At 40.6% G+C, this 15,895-nt stretch overlaps 1 protein-coding gene across 1 annotated transcript in view; it reads left to right on the top strand.

Annotated features, from left to right (window-relative positions):
• SSBP4 (single stranded DNA binding protein 4) overlaps positions 1 to 15,895 on the top strand; it is a 455,748-nt gene that overhangs the window by 188,023 nt on the left and 251,830 nt on the right. The window contains exon 4 of the mRNA XM_056574391.1: positions 333 to 417. Within this exon, the coding sequence (XP_056430366.1) occupies positions 333 to 417 (85 nt within the window). The remainder of the gene's footprint in view (positions 1 to 332; positions 418 to 15,895) is intronic.

Genomic DNA, 15,895 nt, shown 5'->3' on the forward strand with positions numbered 1-15,895 from the left:
TGCTTATGGAGCTGGGGGAGATAGCTGAGTACAGCATTTGGCTATCACCAGCGGCTCTATAGAGAATAAATAGAGTGACAATATTCATGTGTTAGTCACTGCTTTATTCCAAACAAATAAAGTCGGGGCCCCTTTCTCATGGTCATGGTGAGGTCCCAGTGGTTGGCACTTATCACTGCAATCTGACACTCATCCCCTAGCCAAAGGATAGGGTAGGAGTACTTTTATAATTTTACTACTGTAATCAGTTATGGGTGATTATGGGTTTTAGCCATCTTTTTTACGTTTGATCGTCAGTTAAGTCATTTATTTTTCTCTTTTTTCTCACGCAGTGTATTTTGGGATTTGTACTGTGCAGCACCTGACAGGCGAGAGACCTGTGAACACTCCAGTGAAGCTAAGGCGTTCCACGACTATGTAAGTTAACACCCCACTACTAGCCTTATATGAACTTATTGATATTTTAACAATCCATATGGTTTCTTTTGTTCTGTAATATATTCAACGACAGATAAGGAAAAATGCTGCTTTGTCATGTGGATACATTATTTGCAGATGCTATTTGTTCTAACATGGATTACACAATGGTGACAAATTATAAGGTTAAATGAAAATATATACAAAAGGATGGCTATTTCTTTCTTTTTTTTCTCACCTTGATTCACGAAAATGTAACACCATTTTCTTTCGGTATTTTCCCCCCATTTAACCACATTTTACTGATCTTTTATGAGACTCTGGTTGAACATCGAAAAACAGCTGGAATGGCTTAAGAAGAAAAAAAAAAAGAAACGGCAATATGAGCCAAGGAAAGCCTGTTGCGTGCAGCTATTGTACTTGGCTGTGGCACATTTGTGTATGATTCAAGCCGAACATATATTCTAGTGGGCAGGCTGTGGGCTCTCTGTTTAATTGGCGCCTCTGCGGTTCAGGAAATACTTTCCCTATGGAAGCTTGGTTAGAACTTCAGTAATCAACATCATGTATTCTATTAACCTTTTCTGTACTGGATACCTGTACAGAGAGCTTTGCGCCAAATAAGTAACAAGCATTAACCATCTTTTTTTGTGTTGCTTTATTATTTCCCACATATGATCAGATTTTCCGAGCCATTTGTGTATATTTTTTCTTATAAATAAAAGTAAACCCTTATTTGTGTCACGTGCTCACCATCATGAACGATAGCATTGTATCTGGTTGAACAACTTCTGTTTAGTCTAAACTCCTGGGATAAGTTGATGCTAATGGGAACTATTTCTGTGACCCCGCACTACACTGTTATTACTAGGGAAACCTCTGACTGGTTGCTTGATTTCCCTACAGTGTTAGTAGTTCATTGTAGGGCACTCATTGACTTCAATGGACATCTACTCATTTCTATGGTTGTAAGCAGAGAATGAGAAACCTCCAATTTATTAGCTCAGCATGTACTATTTGGCCAAATGGAAGGAGTTTTCTATAACAGACAACCCCTTTATAAGTCTGTGTAAACCCCTGAGCATATGCAGGTAGACTATGTCTATATTGGCCATTAGAGCAATGACTTACTTTGCCACTTAAAACTATATTGTGACATCTTATTTTACATTATAGGTGTACAATTATAAGACAATAATATAAATTTCCAGTGCTGAAAAAGTTAAAAGGGAGCCTGTCAGCAGAATTTAGCTTATAAAACCGCTAAGACAGCATTGTAGCTGTTATTACAACAAGCTTCCCTACCATGCCTCCTGGGATAATTGTTTCACATATCCAAAATGACAGAAATGATAGTTTTATTCAAGCGCCATATGCAAATTAGCCCCAAGTAGTCATTATGGCCTGTAGCAGGGCGTAACTAGTCACAGAGCTCTGCCTATAATCGTGCTCTGAAGGCATCACGCCATCCAAGCATCCCTACAGTGACTAGTTGTGGCCTGCTTCAAGCTCCTATAACTACTTGGGCTCAATTGGCATATAGCATGTGAATAAAACTATCATTTCTAGCATTGTGGATAACGGAAACTACGTTCCAAACCATGGTCCAGTGGCAATATAAATTCTACCAACAGGTTCCCTTTACATTTTGCAAAGATAAACTAGAGTGAAGAGAGCAGCCAGGGCATATGTCCTAGGTGTAGACATGTGCAGGTCTTGGTTCTTAGGAAGTCCTGCTTTTCCCCTCCCTCTTCTGTCGGTACTGCAGTAAGTTAAAGCATTTGAAGTTTCTTACTTGCTCTCAATAAAGACTGGAGAAGAAGGTATATATGTGTAATGTGGCAACTATATTTACATCATTTGTATGTATGCATATATTTATGGGTGCATGTATGTGTAATGTTTGTGTAATGTGTGTTATGTATTAAGTAATATGTATGATTAACCCCTTAAGGACGCAGGACGTAATTGTACGTCCTGGTGAGGTGGTACTTAACGCACCAGGACGTACATTTACGTCCTAAGCATAACCGCGGGCATCGGAGCGATGCCCGTGTCATGCGCGGCTGATCCCGGCTGCTGATCGCAGCCAGGGACCCGCCGGCAATGGCCGACGCCCGCGATCTCGCGGGCGTCCGCCATTAACCCCTCAGGTGCCGGGATCAATACAGATCACGGCATTTGCGGCAGTTCGCGATTTAAATGAACGATCGGATCGCCCGCAGCGCTGCTGCGGGGATCCGATCATTCATAACGCCGCACGGAGGTCCCCTCACCTTCCTCCGTGCGGCTCCCGGCGTCTCCTGCTCTGGTCTGTGATCGAGCAGACCAGAGCAGGAGATGACCGACAATACTGATCTGTTCTATGTCCTATACATAGAACAGATCAGTATTAGCAATCATGGTATTGCTATGAATAGTCCCCTATGGGGACTATTCAAGTGTAAAAAAAAAATGTAAAAAAAATGTAAAAGTAAAAGTAAAAAAAAAGTGAAAAAAAAGTACAGATCATGGCGAAAAAATGAGCCCCCATACCGCCTCTTATACGGAAAAATAAAAAAGTTAGAGGTCATCAAAATAAAGGGATTATAAACGTACTAATTTGGTTAAAAAGTTTGTGATTTTTTTTAAGCGCAACAATAATATAAAAGTATGTAATAATGGGTATCATTTTAATCGTATTGACCCTCAGAATAAAGAACACACGTCATTTTTACCATAAATTGTATGGCGTGAAAACAAAACCTTCCAAAATTAGCAAAATTGCATTTTTCGTTTTAATTTCCCCACTAAAATAGTGTTTTTTGGTTGAGCCATACATTTTATGATATAATGAGTGATGTCATTACAAAGGACAACTGGTCACGCAAAAAACAAGCCCTCATACTAGTCTGTGGATGAAAATATAAAAGAGTTATGATTTTTAGAAGGCGAGGAGGAAAAAATGAAAACGTAAAAATTAAATTGTCTGAGTCCTTAAGGCCAAAATGGGCTGAGTCCTTAAGGGGACTTCCGGGGATGAACATTTTTTTTTATAGGAATGCCCCTGGGTGCAAAAAAATAACCCATACTCACATGCTTTTTTCCCCCTGCCACTGCCATTTCAACAGTGCCCAGTCTTCGGCCCTCTTCACTTTTTCCTACTTCTGATGACAGGTCACTGCTCTAGCTAGTGATTGGCTGAACAGACAGTTCCTGCAGGGTTGGCACATCATTGGAAGCATAAAGAAGCAGAAAGGACTGGGGACCAGACATGTCGGAAAAGACTAGGATGTGAGAGCCTGCTGGCACCTGAACACTGCTACAAGAACAAAGTGCAGGTGCTAGCATATTCATACAGGGGCGGGCACAATGAGGCATATTGAGGTGGCAGGAAAGCACAGGCAGCCCACTCCCCTCCTCCATTGCAAAGAGAAGCGCCATAACAATAGGAGATTAAACTCAGAACTTTGCCACTACATGACCATTTAAAGTAAGTGACCCCTCGTAATGCTGTTCACTCGCACTATAATCCAGTGTATTGGGTTGAGTGTGGGTGAACAGCCTGACAGTTTCCCTGTTAAGTGAAATATTTTTTTCAAAATTTTTGTAAAAATGTTTTTATTTTGTACAATGAAGAAATGTAGCTGTTACTCACAGCTCCCTTCCTTAATTTTGTATTTAGAATGTGATAATTAATTGATTAGTTTTCTGTCACTAGCTTAGGTATAGCAAAGTAAAGCCTAGCCCTCATACATTCTGAGATTTAGGAAGACATACAGTAGTATTACTTTAAACATGTTTGCTGCGGACAGTTTTCACATTAATATGGGCACAGGTTGCTACGAAAATCTAATTTTTGTAACCAAGATTTCGATTTCAAAAGAGCAATTTCTGAAATGTATTTGGAGCTAAATTGCTATTTTGTTGGCATAGAGATAAGATTTGAAATAGGTGGGAACCTATTTTAGGAAAATGCAAGTTTTGACTGTGTTTTCAAGAAGTTTCACAGACTAATTTAAGCTTTTGGCTATGATACCGGCTGCTTCAACCTTCTCCTCAGTATGATGGGTTTCCAGTGGAAAAAGGTACCAGATCACACATTCTTCAAGGTATTACACTTTTAATGTGTCACATTTAGAACACTGAACATGATCGTGATCAGAGACCTTCGTGTAACTGATTCTATATAGTGCACCGCTATTTAATGTTTTTTTTCACCACCTCCAGCTATATAGTTGACTAAAATTCACTGGCAAGACAAAGAAAAGCAAAGAATAGTCCCACAGGCAAATATTCTGCTTCTAGAGAGAAATTTGCCTTTCACATCAAATCACCAAGTCTGCAGAAGCACTAGGCATAGAATCAAAGTCAACTGCATATGTGGATATTTAAGCATGGAAATTGACAGCAAAGAAATGTGCAATGACGGCAAAATGTCATTTTTAGTGGTTGACTTATTTTAAATAAGCAAACTTCATATGTGTGTACATTTTAAAGGAGGTCTCCATATATCCCTGTTATTTCCGCATACTTTATAGGCTATGTTTGGAGATAACATTAGGGCTACAGGGCAGACTACTAGTCTATCTCAAATTATACAAGGGAACCTGTAATTCAGCTGTAGTGACAGTCCCATAAAAGTTTTAGAATGATTTCAAATTTTTTTCCCCAGAAAATCGTCCAGTACAATTATTATATATATTTTTTTTTTTTGTGTTTGTGGTTTTGTTTTACCTTCTCCAATAGAAATCCTTGAATGAGAAACATGTTATTGAACAAGCTCAACAAAAAATGTATGTGCTAAAACACCCAAGCCTAGGTTTATCAATCTGCCTGAGACAAATACTGTCTGGTTTTTCCCATAGCAACCAATCACAGCTCAACTTTTATTTTACCAGAGTTTGTCAAGATATGAAAGCTGAGCTGTGATTGGTTGTTATGGGCAAAACCAGGAAGTCTTTGTTTCTGACAGATGGACCACTGTCTTTGGAAAAAAGGCACAAAGCAGCATCATGAAGCACCAAGAAATGGCTGCAGTTTTTTGGTGGTTAAAGTAGGCCTTAGTAGGATCTTTCAGCCGTCTTCATACTATATGAGTCAAAACACCAAAAAAGGGGGAGGAGATATGCTCATAGATGTATAGGGTCCTGTGGTAAATACTCTAAATATGAAACCAAAAGAAAAAGAAACCACTTGAGAACGGACCATGTAGAAACTAAAATGAGTTTTATTGAGAATAATATCAAGACATATAATGATTACACACACAGCATGGACAAACAAAAAGTGGGAACCAGGGAGCAGGGGGAGATGAAAAGAAAGTAACAATAATATATATAGTGTCCAAGTGTGCTGAACAATTTAAAATGCCAGCAACGTGCCATAAGTAAATAGGACCAATATCTTAAAAACGCACACAAAACGGATCACAGAAAAAACCAGATATAATAGTGGCATAAAACAGTGAGACTCCCTCCGCTCCCCAGTTACCCACCAGACTGGTCTGGTGGGTAACTGGGGAGCGGAGGGAGTCTCACTGTTTTATGCCACTATTATATCTGGTTTTTTCTGTGATCCGTTTTGTGTGCGTTTTTAAGATATTGGTCCTATTTACTTATGGCACGTTGCTGGCATTTTAAATTGTTCAGCACACTTGGACACTATATATATTATTGTTACTTTCTTTTCATCTCCCCCTGCTCCCTGGTTCCCACTTTTTGTTTGTCCATGCTGTGTGTGTAATCATTATATGTCTTGATATTATTCTCAATAAAACTCATTTTAGTTTCTACATGGTCCGTTCTCAAGTGGTTTCTTTTTCTTTTGGTTTCATCTTCATACTATATGATATAATTCCGGAACTCTGACTTGTGCCATTTCTCTGTTATTACTCTTGGAAACTGCATTATTAATCTTCCTATAAGAAAACCCAGTAGATAACAAAAGTAAAGCCCATAATGAAATATATTTTTATCAGTTAATCTAATAGGTTTCTGATGTAATTAGTTTTTATTTTAATATGTTGTTCCCATAAATAAATAAATAATAATAAAATTATAAATAAATAAATCATTTTCCATAATAAGTACCGCAGCTATTGTGTTTCAGACCTTTGAAAAAAATCATAACTGGAAGCATTCCCAAAAATCACCTGGGCTGAGCGGAAGGCTGTCCTTATTGACCACCTCCGTAATCCTTCCATCAACATGTCCTCAATTACAGCAAATATGTTTGTAAACTATGGCGGTAAACCATTTCATAGACTGAAAAATGACTGGTAAACCATGGATTGTAGCTCATGTCTGCCGTAACTCTAGGTCAAGGAAGAGTAGCAAGAATAAGCCTACACAACAGGTGACCTTGTGTTGTCTGACACACTAAATGCATGAGATACAGAGCAGATTCAGCTCTCCCTATGTAGCTGGATTACAATAAAGATCTTGCAAGCTTAGTTCCAAGGACCTACCATGAAATACAGGCAATAACATGCTTCATGGTAGCACATAAGTGCACCCCTGTATGTATGTGCAATAATTTGTGTTACTGCCATTTTAGAATGTATGGTGGTGGCTAAAAGTCCTGCACAGATAGTTTAGTGATAAACATGTGACATGAGCGTAATATGGTGCATTTCAGCATCCATTTTTCGGTCACAAGTCCCTGCCTGGCAACAGGTTTTATTACCTGAGCTGCCAACATCATAGGGATCTTTGATAACGTTAGTCTGGGTCATTAGAGCCAATAGGACCGAGACATATTTGACCGTAATAGGGATGAAAAGAGAAAAAACAAAGGCGCTCCCTGTGGAGAAACGTAGATGGTAAAGGTATAGGATATTGGGGAATTCAATACCACTTACCGAATAGGATTGTGCACCAACATACACAACAACGGTAAAGGTGTGTAGTTAGACAAAGTTCCGTCTGCCGCCTTCCTGGATTTGTGTGCAATAGTATAGAGACAGAGCTTCGTTATGCCAGGATCCATGGCGCTGAACAGGACACAGGACTCGCAGAGGGAAGGTAAAATCCAACAGGTTTTAATTAGTGATAATGCAACACATTTCGCATGCGCAGCTTCATCAGGCATCTAACATCCAACAGGTTTTAATTAGTGATAATGCAACGCGTTTCGCTGCGCATGCGCAGCGAAACACATTGCATTATCATTAATTAAAACCTGTTGGATGTTACCTCCCCTCTGCAAGTCCTGTGTCCTGTTCAGCCCCACGGATCCTGGCATACGTAATAGGGATGGAGAAATGTGCCCATATTACAGTTGCGCAATCAAGGGACTACCTTGGGATTTCAAAACCAGGGTCTACTTTCCTGCTATAAACAGCACTGCTCCTATACAAAGTCTGTGTATGGTATTAAAGCACCACTTGAATGGGCCTGCGCTGCAACACTCGATATAGCACTAAGACAAGAGTGTTGTAGTGTAAAGAAAAAGCTGTTTTGTCTCACTGATCTCTCAGCACCAGGTTTCTAAGCATCCACAGTATTTTTTTTTAGTATTGAGTATATTATACAGTGTAGGTAGTACCTTACTACAAAACAGACAGGCAGACACCTCCTCCTAGGTGCTCAGGGCAGTACAGATTCGTTTTCAGTAATGCTGGTGTCAACCCCCTTTTCCTATTGTCATGTACCTAGTGGCAGTTACATTATAAAAGTAGATTCATGCACCACAATATGTGCGCAGAAATCCAACGCATACCCTATCTTTTGCTACATATCTTCCCTGGCAGATTATCCCCATCTCCATTCTGACTACCAAACATGTTTTCTCAGAGAATGCACAGGAATAAGTGACATGTTACTTATTGATCCATATTTCAATTGAGCGCACATAAAATACACACCACAGTTCACAGTGTGAATTACAGCTCGTATTCACGTTGAAAGGAATGCCATGCATATTGCACACAGTGTTCACGTGTAGTCTGATGTCAAAATGTATGGGAACAATACGCTGTGTGGACATGGCCTTACAACACATAAAACCATTGCTGTCTATTAAGCTTTTCATAGTTTAGATTCTAGTTTACTACCAGTTTGGTTCATTTTATGTGTGACTGATATATCTGTCGTTAGATGGGTGGATTCACACACAGCAGATTTTGTCGCAACGTAGTGAAGTTGTGTCCGTGAGAACCACATGGATTTCTCGAAGGTCTAATCAGATCAGACATTTTGCAGAAATTTCTGAAATAAATCTGCCACATGTAAGTTCCTATAAGTGACACGTTTATAGTCTAATCTGCATAAGGGTATAAACAGGGTATATCTATACTAAAATAAAAAGTAAAAAAAAAATATATGTTCACACAGTGTGGGGTATTTTGTTTTACCCATGCAATGTCTGCTGTTATCCACAAAAAGATTATGATTATGGCCAATATGCATGTGTAAATATGTCACAAAATTTTACATTGGGCGAACATAGCTTAGAGTTGATGGACCATATGGTCTTTTCCTGCCATCAGACTCTTTCTGGTTATGTGCATATACAGCAGAAATATTGTGATGTGTAACCAGCCTATAAATAAGCAGCAAAATCCACAGTGAAAGCCACTGGTTGTTACATGGGTATTTTGATGTTTATTTTGGTGCAGAATATAGCCATCGATTGCCTTCTTTGAATAGCAATGGATGGAGTCTGTGGTAAAAACCCTTAATATTACCTCAACAGACAGGGATATGAAGCTGCCTATGAAAACCCTAGTACATTTTTTAGACTGAGTAAAATCTCATTCACTAACACGAACAATACCATGTTGCTCTATGTAATTCTACCCTTTACTTACGACTCAATTAATACAAACCAGTAGGATTCATTTTTGTTTCTGTTCTCTTTTTTGTTCGGTATTTAGTGGACTTTCGTTTCCACCTATTATTTTTTGTACATTGGACTGTTTGCTCTGCTCTGTCTGCTTGGGGAGCAGAGCTGTGATGCAGGCACGCTGTCAATCACGCTGAAGCGACATGATTATAGCACAGCAGACAGGACTAGGTAAGTAGCTCCCCATCCAGGGGACAACTTACTGGGTCGGGGGGGGGGGGGGCACTTTTAACCTATATATTCTTACCATCCCTCCGGGCAGGAACATCCCCCATGGATGGTGCGGGAGAAGGATTTAGCATAGCATTGCTATCAGTTTTTATATCGTAAAATCAAATTTTACAGGAGGTTCCCTTTAAGTCCATCATCACATACAACATTAATTTTCAAGAATTTAGTTTGTAAAAATTAAAAAAAAATTAAATATTGTAAACCAAAACTTTGTCATACTATATCTATGATGCTAAATGTAGCACACTGTGACAGATATACCATTTTCTAATGTTCTTAAAGTGTATAACCTTGGCCTTATAATAAATACATTAGCATCCCTTATTTGTGGTCATTGGAAAACTTGGATTTCGACCTAGCTTTGAAGCCTGAAAACAGTTCTGATTGTTGGCACATCTGGCTCTGGCAGGGTTAATGCCATCAGTTGTGTACAGGATTTTCTAAGATTTTCCTCACTCAAGAACTGGCCGCTTTCCCAGATGGAATGATTTCAGATGATGGAAAGATACAGAGTACTGTGTTTGTCCAAGACGATATTGCAAAACTGCTAGTACTTTGGGTACAGGTAACAAAGTGCATCTGGCCAGCACAAATGTTCCTGACCTTGAAATGCTCTTCAGGCAGCTCACTGCATGAATGTGACTTCCTATCACAAATTATACCTAAAATGTTATTATGTCTGCATATAAAATGTCATTGTATAAGTCATACATGAATAATAAGTCTTGGTGCTTTAACCAGGCCTTAAAGGGGTGGTCAATGTGTTTTTCTGTTTTTGACCCTATTTGTTTTGTTTCATTTCTATTCTTGTTGTTTAGCCTATTCTATTTCCTACTCTTTTTATCCCCCACTTTGTTTTCCTATCTTTGCTTCTATTTCCTGTTTCTTGCTGTGCTGAAAACTACAAATCCCAGCATGCCACATGCCTTGCTGGTTTGGGGCGGCTCCTTTTTTTTTGTTTGTTTGTTCTGCCCTTTACCCATCCTACTATTTTCCTGGGTCAGCCCCCTTATACACAGCACACTAATATAATCAGCCCTGGTAGGGATACACTGGCATACACACAAAAAAGGGACTACAACTCCCAGCACATGTCCTTCAGGAGTCTTCAGTCTGTGGTATAGCACCAGCATGCTGCCTCTGTAGTCTCCTGGGGGTTGTGGTTCACCACACCTCTATAGGGCATACACCAGTGTTTCCCAACCAGGGGGCCTCCAGGTGTTGCAAAACTACAACTCCCAGCATCCCCTGACAGCCTTTGGGCATGCTAGGAGTTGTAGTTTTGCAACAGCTGGAGGCACACTGGTTGGGAAACACTGGTGTAACATGATGTTTATGCTGAATAGGCTAGAACAGTGTTTCCCAACCAGTGTGCCTTAAGCTGTTGCAAATCTACAACTCCCAGCATGCCCAAAGTCTGTCAGGGCATGCTCGGAGTTGTAGTTTTGCAACAGCTGGAGGCACACTGGTTTGTAAACACTAGCATATACACACACACAACAGGGACTACAACTCCCAGCATGTGTCATTCAGGAGTCCCCCTCCCCCTTCACATATAGGGGGAGATTTATCAAAACCTGTGCAGAGGAAAACTTGCCCAGTTGCCCATAGCAACCAATCATCTTGCTGCTATCATTTTTATGAAGGCCTGTGAAAAAAGAAGCAATCTGATTGGTTGCTATGGGCAACTGGGCAAGTTTTCCTCTGCACAGGTTTTGATAAATCTCCCCCATAGAGATCATTCCCAGTATGAGAGTTATTCCCCTGCAGTCCATACATCCCCAGCCCGTGCACCCTGTCACCCTCCCCTTCAGATAACACTTATCTTCTCTGTGAGGTCCTTCTCCTGTGCAGACCTGCGTCCTTAGAATACAGAGCAGGGGGGAGGGGAGGTTAGGAGCTGTGTACTCAGCTGGATGAGATGAGGGGGCGTGGCTTATTCCCCTCATGCAGACAGAGAAAAAAAAAAGCTGTGACATCTTGTCCACAACAGACTCAGAACTGTGGACAACAGTAAAAGAAAACCCTCTGAACTACAGAACTTCCTGCCCAACAAACAGGTAAGAAAAACACACACATGCTGCCAAAACATATAACACATGTATATTGCAAAAAAACTAAACTTACAAAGAAGATGCTATATAGTCAAAAAAATTTACCACCGGAGTACCCCTTTAAGAACAAGAAAATAGCAGGACAACCAGGCGATTCCACATTCTATTCCACTCCTTTTGATGCATGAGGAACCAGGCTGTAGCCTACCAGTAGCCCTCCAACATCCTATTTAAAAGCTTCAAAGCTTTATTTCACCAAACATTACTAGCGATGTTTTACTTAAAGTGGGTCTTTCTCAAGCCAAGGATGGCAGAATTTTTTTGCAAAAATTTCTGCAACTATCCAGTTTATCTTGATAGAATTTGATGAAATCTATGTGTTTAACCTCCCTGGCGGTATGATTCTGTCTGGAAATTTGTACCAAAAGCGGTACAATTTTTTTAACTGAATTTCACATCTCCCCCGCCCATTTCACATCTCCCCTATCACATTCCCCCTCTCCCTTGTCACATCCCCCTTCACATTCTCCCCCCTCCTTGTCACATTCTCCCCCCTCCTTGTCACATTCTTCCCCCCTTGTCACATTCCCCCCCTTGTCACATTCCCCCCCTTGTCACATTCTCCCCCTTCATGTTACATTCCCCTCCCCCTGTCACATCCCCCCCCTTGTCACATCCCCCCTTCATGTCACATTCCCCTCCCTCCCTGTCACATCCCCCCCTGTCACATTCCCCCCCCCGTCACATTCCCCCCCGTCACATGCCCCCCCTTGTCACATTCCCCCCCTGTCACATTCCCCCCCTTGTCACACTCCCCCCCTGTCACCCCCCCCCTTGTCACATCCCCCCCGTCACATTCCCCCCCTTGTCACATCCCCCCCTGTCAAATTCCCCCCCTTGTCACATCCCCCCCCTTGTCACATTCCCCCCCCCCTTGTCACATTCCCCCCCCCCCCTGTCACATTCCCCCCTCTGTCACATTCTTCCCCCCCCCTCTTGTCACCTTGTCTTGTCCTGCAGCAGGATACACTGGGTTTGCCGGGCAGATTTCAAACCTATTGTATTTGCTGCAGAACAAGTCCTTTCCCCTTCAGCCAATCACAGGCTTTACACCACTGCGGCCTGTGATTGGCTGAAAAGTGAAAGGTCCTGTAAGATGAATAGTGAAGAGAGGACACCCCGGACCGCACGGAGGGGAACGGCATCTGCAGGGACCGGGATTAGGTGAGCAAAAGTTTTTTTTATTTTACTACTTCTTCCTTTTACACTTAGCTCAGTGTTTTTCTACCAGGTGGCCTCCAGCTGTTGTGAAACTACTACTCCCAGCATGCCCGGACAGCCTTTGGCTGTTCGGGCATGCTGAGAGTTGTAGTTTTGCAACAGCTGGAGGCCCCCTGGTAGGGAAACACTGACTTTTAGTATTTTTCTTTACCTGCTCTGGCCGGCCCCCGCAACAGGAGCCGACCAGAGCAGATAATCGCATGTTTTCCCGGGGGGCCGCATCGCTATATCGCATTGCTTTTGCCTCGGGGTTACCGATCCTGGCAGGGAAAATTAACCCCGAGTCACGCTCGGGATTACCGCTCAGGAGGTTAACCCATTAAGGACTCAGCCCATTTGGGCCTTAAGGACTTAAGGCCAGTTTTATTTTTACGTTTTTGTTTTTTCCTCCTCGCCTTCAAAAATCATAACTCTTTTATATTTTCATCCACAGACTAGTATGAGGGCTTGTTTTTTGCGTGACCAGTGGTCCGTTGTAATGCCATCACTTACTTTACCATAAAATGTATGGCACAACAAAAAAAATACTTGTGTGGGGAAATTGAAAAGAAAAACGCAATTTTGCTAATTTTGGAAGGTTTTCACGCTTTACAATTTACGATAAAAATGACGTGTTCTTTATTCTTTGGGTCAATACGATTAAAATAATACCCATGGTAACATACTTTTCTATTACTGTTGCTCTTAAAAAAAATCGCAAACTTTTTAACCAAATTAGTACATTTAAAATCCCCCTATTTTGAAGACCTATAACTTTTTCATTTTTCCGTATAAGCGGCGGTATGAGGGCTCATTTTTTGCGCCGTGATCTGTACTTTTTATTGAAACCATATTTGCTTATATAAAACTTTTAATCCATTTTTTATAAAAAAATTTTGGGAATAGAATGTTATAAAAAGCAGCTATTTTGGACTTTTTTTTTTTAACATTCACGCCGTTCACTGTACGGTATCATTAATATTTTATTTTAAAAGTTCAGATATTTATGCACGCGGCGATACCAAATATGTATATAAAATATTTTTTTAACACTTTTTAGGGATGACATAGGGAAAATGGGACAATTTACGTTTTTATTGGGGGAGGGGGTTTTTCACATTTTTTTTACTTTTACTTTTTTACTTTTATTTTTACACTTTAATAATCCCCATAGGGGACTATTTATAGCAATCATTCGATTGCTAATACTGTTCAGTGCTATGTATAGGATATAGCACTGATCAGTGTTATCGGTCATCTTCTGCTCTGGTCTGCGGGAAGCCGTGATATGTATTGATCACGGAATCTGAGGGGTTAATGGTGGACATCCACTGGATCGCGGATGTCCGCCATTACGGGCGGGTCCCTGGCTGCGATCAGCAGCTGGGACCTGCCACGCATGTTCTGGGCATCGCTCCGATGCTTGCGGTTTTTCATAGGACATAAATGTACGTCCTGGTGCGTTAATTACCAGATCACCAGGACGTACATTTACGTCCTGTATCCTTAAGGGCTTAAAGGAGTTGTGCCATGAAGATAAATAGGTCTAAACTGATGCATTATGTGAAATTAAATATATTTGAATCTACAAGTAATTATGAGAAATCCATTATTTTTGAAAGGCAGCCCTTTGAAAGGCATGCTTAGTTGTTCAGTTCTCCTCACACACAGTGAATATACAGCAACAGACTACAGCAGCTGCTACACTGCATACAGTTCACTTACTTACTGATGTATGAGGGAGCCTGGCTGTCTGATGGATATCCCCTGGCCATTATGAGGTAAATACACATTATGTATTGCTATAGCTTCTGTATTACAAGGCTTTTGCACTAATGAATGCTGGAAAGTAAAGTTCAAAGCAAATCATGTAACAGTGAGAAGCTCCACCCGCCACAAATTTTTATATGAAATGGGGAGTGGATAAAAAGAAGGCAGGGACAAGGGCATGCCTGCATTATTTCATAGACATATAATTTCATTTGACCTAACAAAATATTACGTTTGCTGTAAAAATCTCTTTAAGGGGAGGTTCACACTGTGCACATGCCCTCGTAGTGGTGGATTTCCTGCTGCCCATCTGCTATGAGAAGGCACTGTGTCAACAACGGGAAATCTGCCTTTACAAGCGGACACACAGAGCTACCCAGCCGCAGCAGGGAGCTTGCTCTTGTGACTGCCTTCGGCACATCCACAGTGTGAAATACGCTGCGGATGCACTCCATGTGACCCTAGCCAAATGTGGATATTGGCAGCTTACCACTGGAGCTCCAGTTAAAGGCTCCTTTTATGTCTCAGAGGGCATATTTTAGCATTTTTTGTGTTAATGTGGTGTGCTTATATGCAGTGCTTATTTTCTGTGTGTTTATGTTTGATGCTTGTTTGTATGTGTAGTGTAGTGTAAATAGAAGGATATAGGATTTAATAATTTTTTGGTCTGATCGGGGGTGTATTACATTATTTTAGCAGTGGGATATTAGGTCTGATTTTATTTTGGCCTGGTCAGGGAACTAAATTTATTTGTGTTTGGTCTGAGGCTTATTTAACAGTTTGGTATAGGGTCCATCATTTTTCAGGCACTATGTGACATCTGCAGTATATACTGTGTTCAGTGTATTAGGTTGCAATGTAGTATAGTAATGGATACACACAGGGCAGCAGCAGGCACGACATTGTTTGTGTTGCTATAGATAGTGTTGATACCATAACTGCAGAAGGGAGTAACTGAATAATATTGTTATACTGTATAGATAACATTACTTATTACTTACAATTAAATGCATAATTACATGTGTTATTACTATAACATTGGTATTGGTATAACATTACTAATATTGGCATTTTTATGTGTTCTGTAATGTCTTTATCTTTGTCTATTAGTGAGGGGACCTAAGTTATTTGGGGAAGGGTGTGCCCCAGACCCTAAAACAACTCTATTCCGATGGAACAGATTTACAGCCTCAGAAGTTCTTGCAGCAAAATCTGCTGCATGTGAATCTAAAAAATTTATCAGGCAATTATGAAATGAACTAGATTCATAGTAAACTTAATGTCCAAAAAGTTGCCATACTTTAGTTAAATTTGCAGTAAACTGGACAAAGATGATT

Source organism: Hyla sarda, chromosome 1 (genome assembly GCF_029499605.1).
Source record: "Hyla sarda isolate aHylSar1 chromosome 1, aHylSar1.hap1, whole genome shotgun sequence".
Lineage (NCBI taxonomy): Eukaryota > Metazoa > Chordata > Amphibia > Anura > Hylidae > Hyla > Hyla sarda.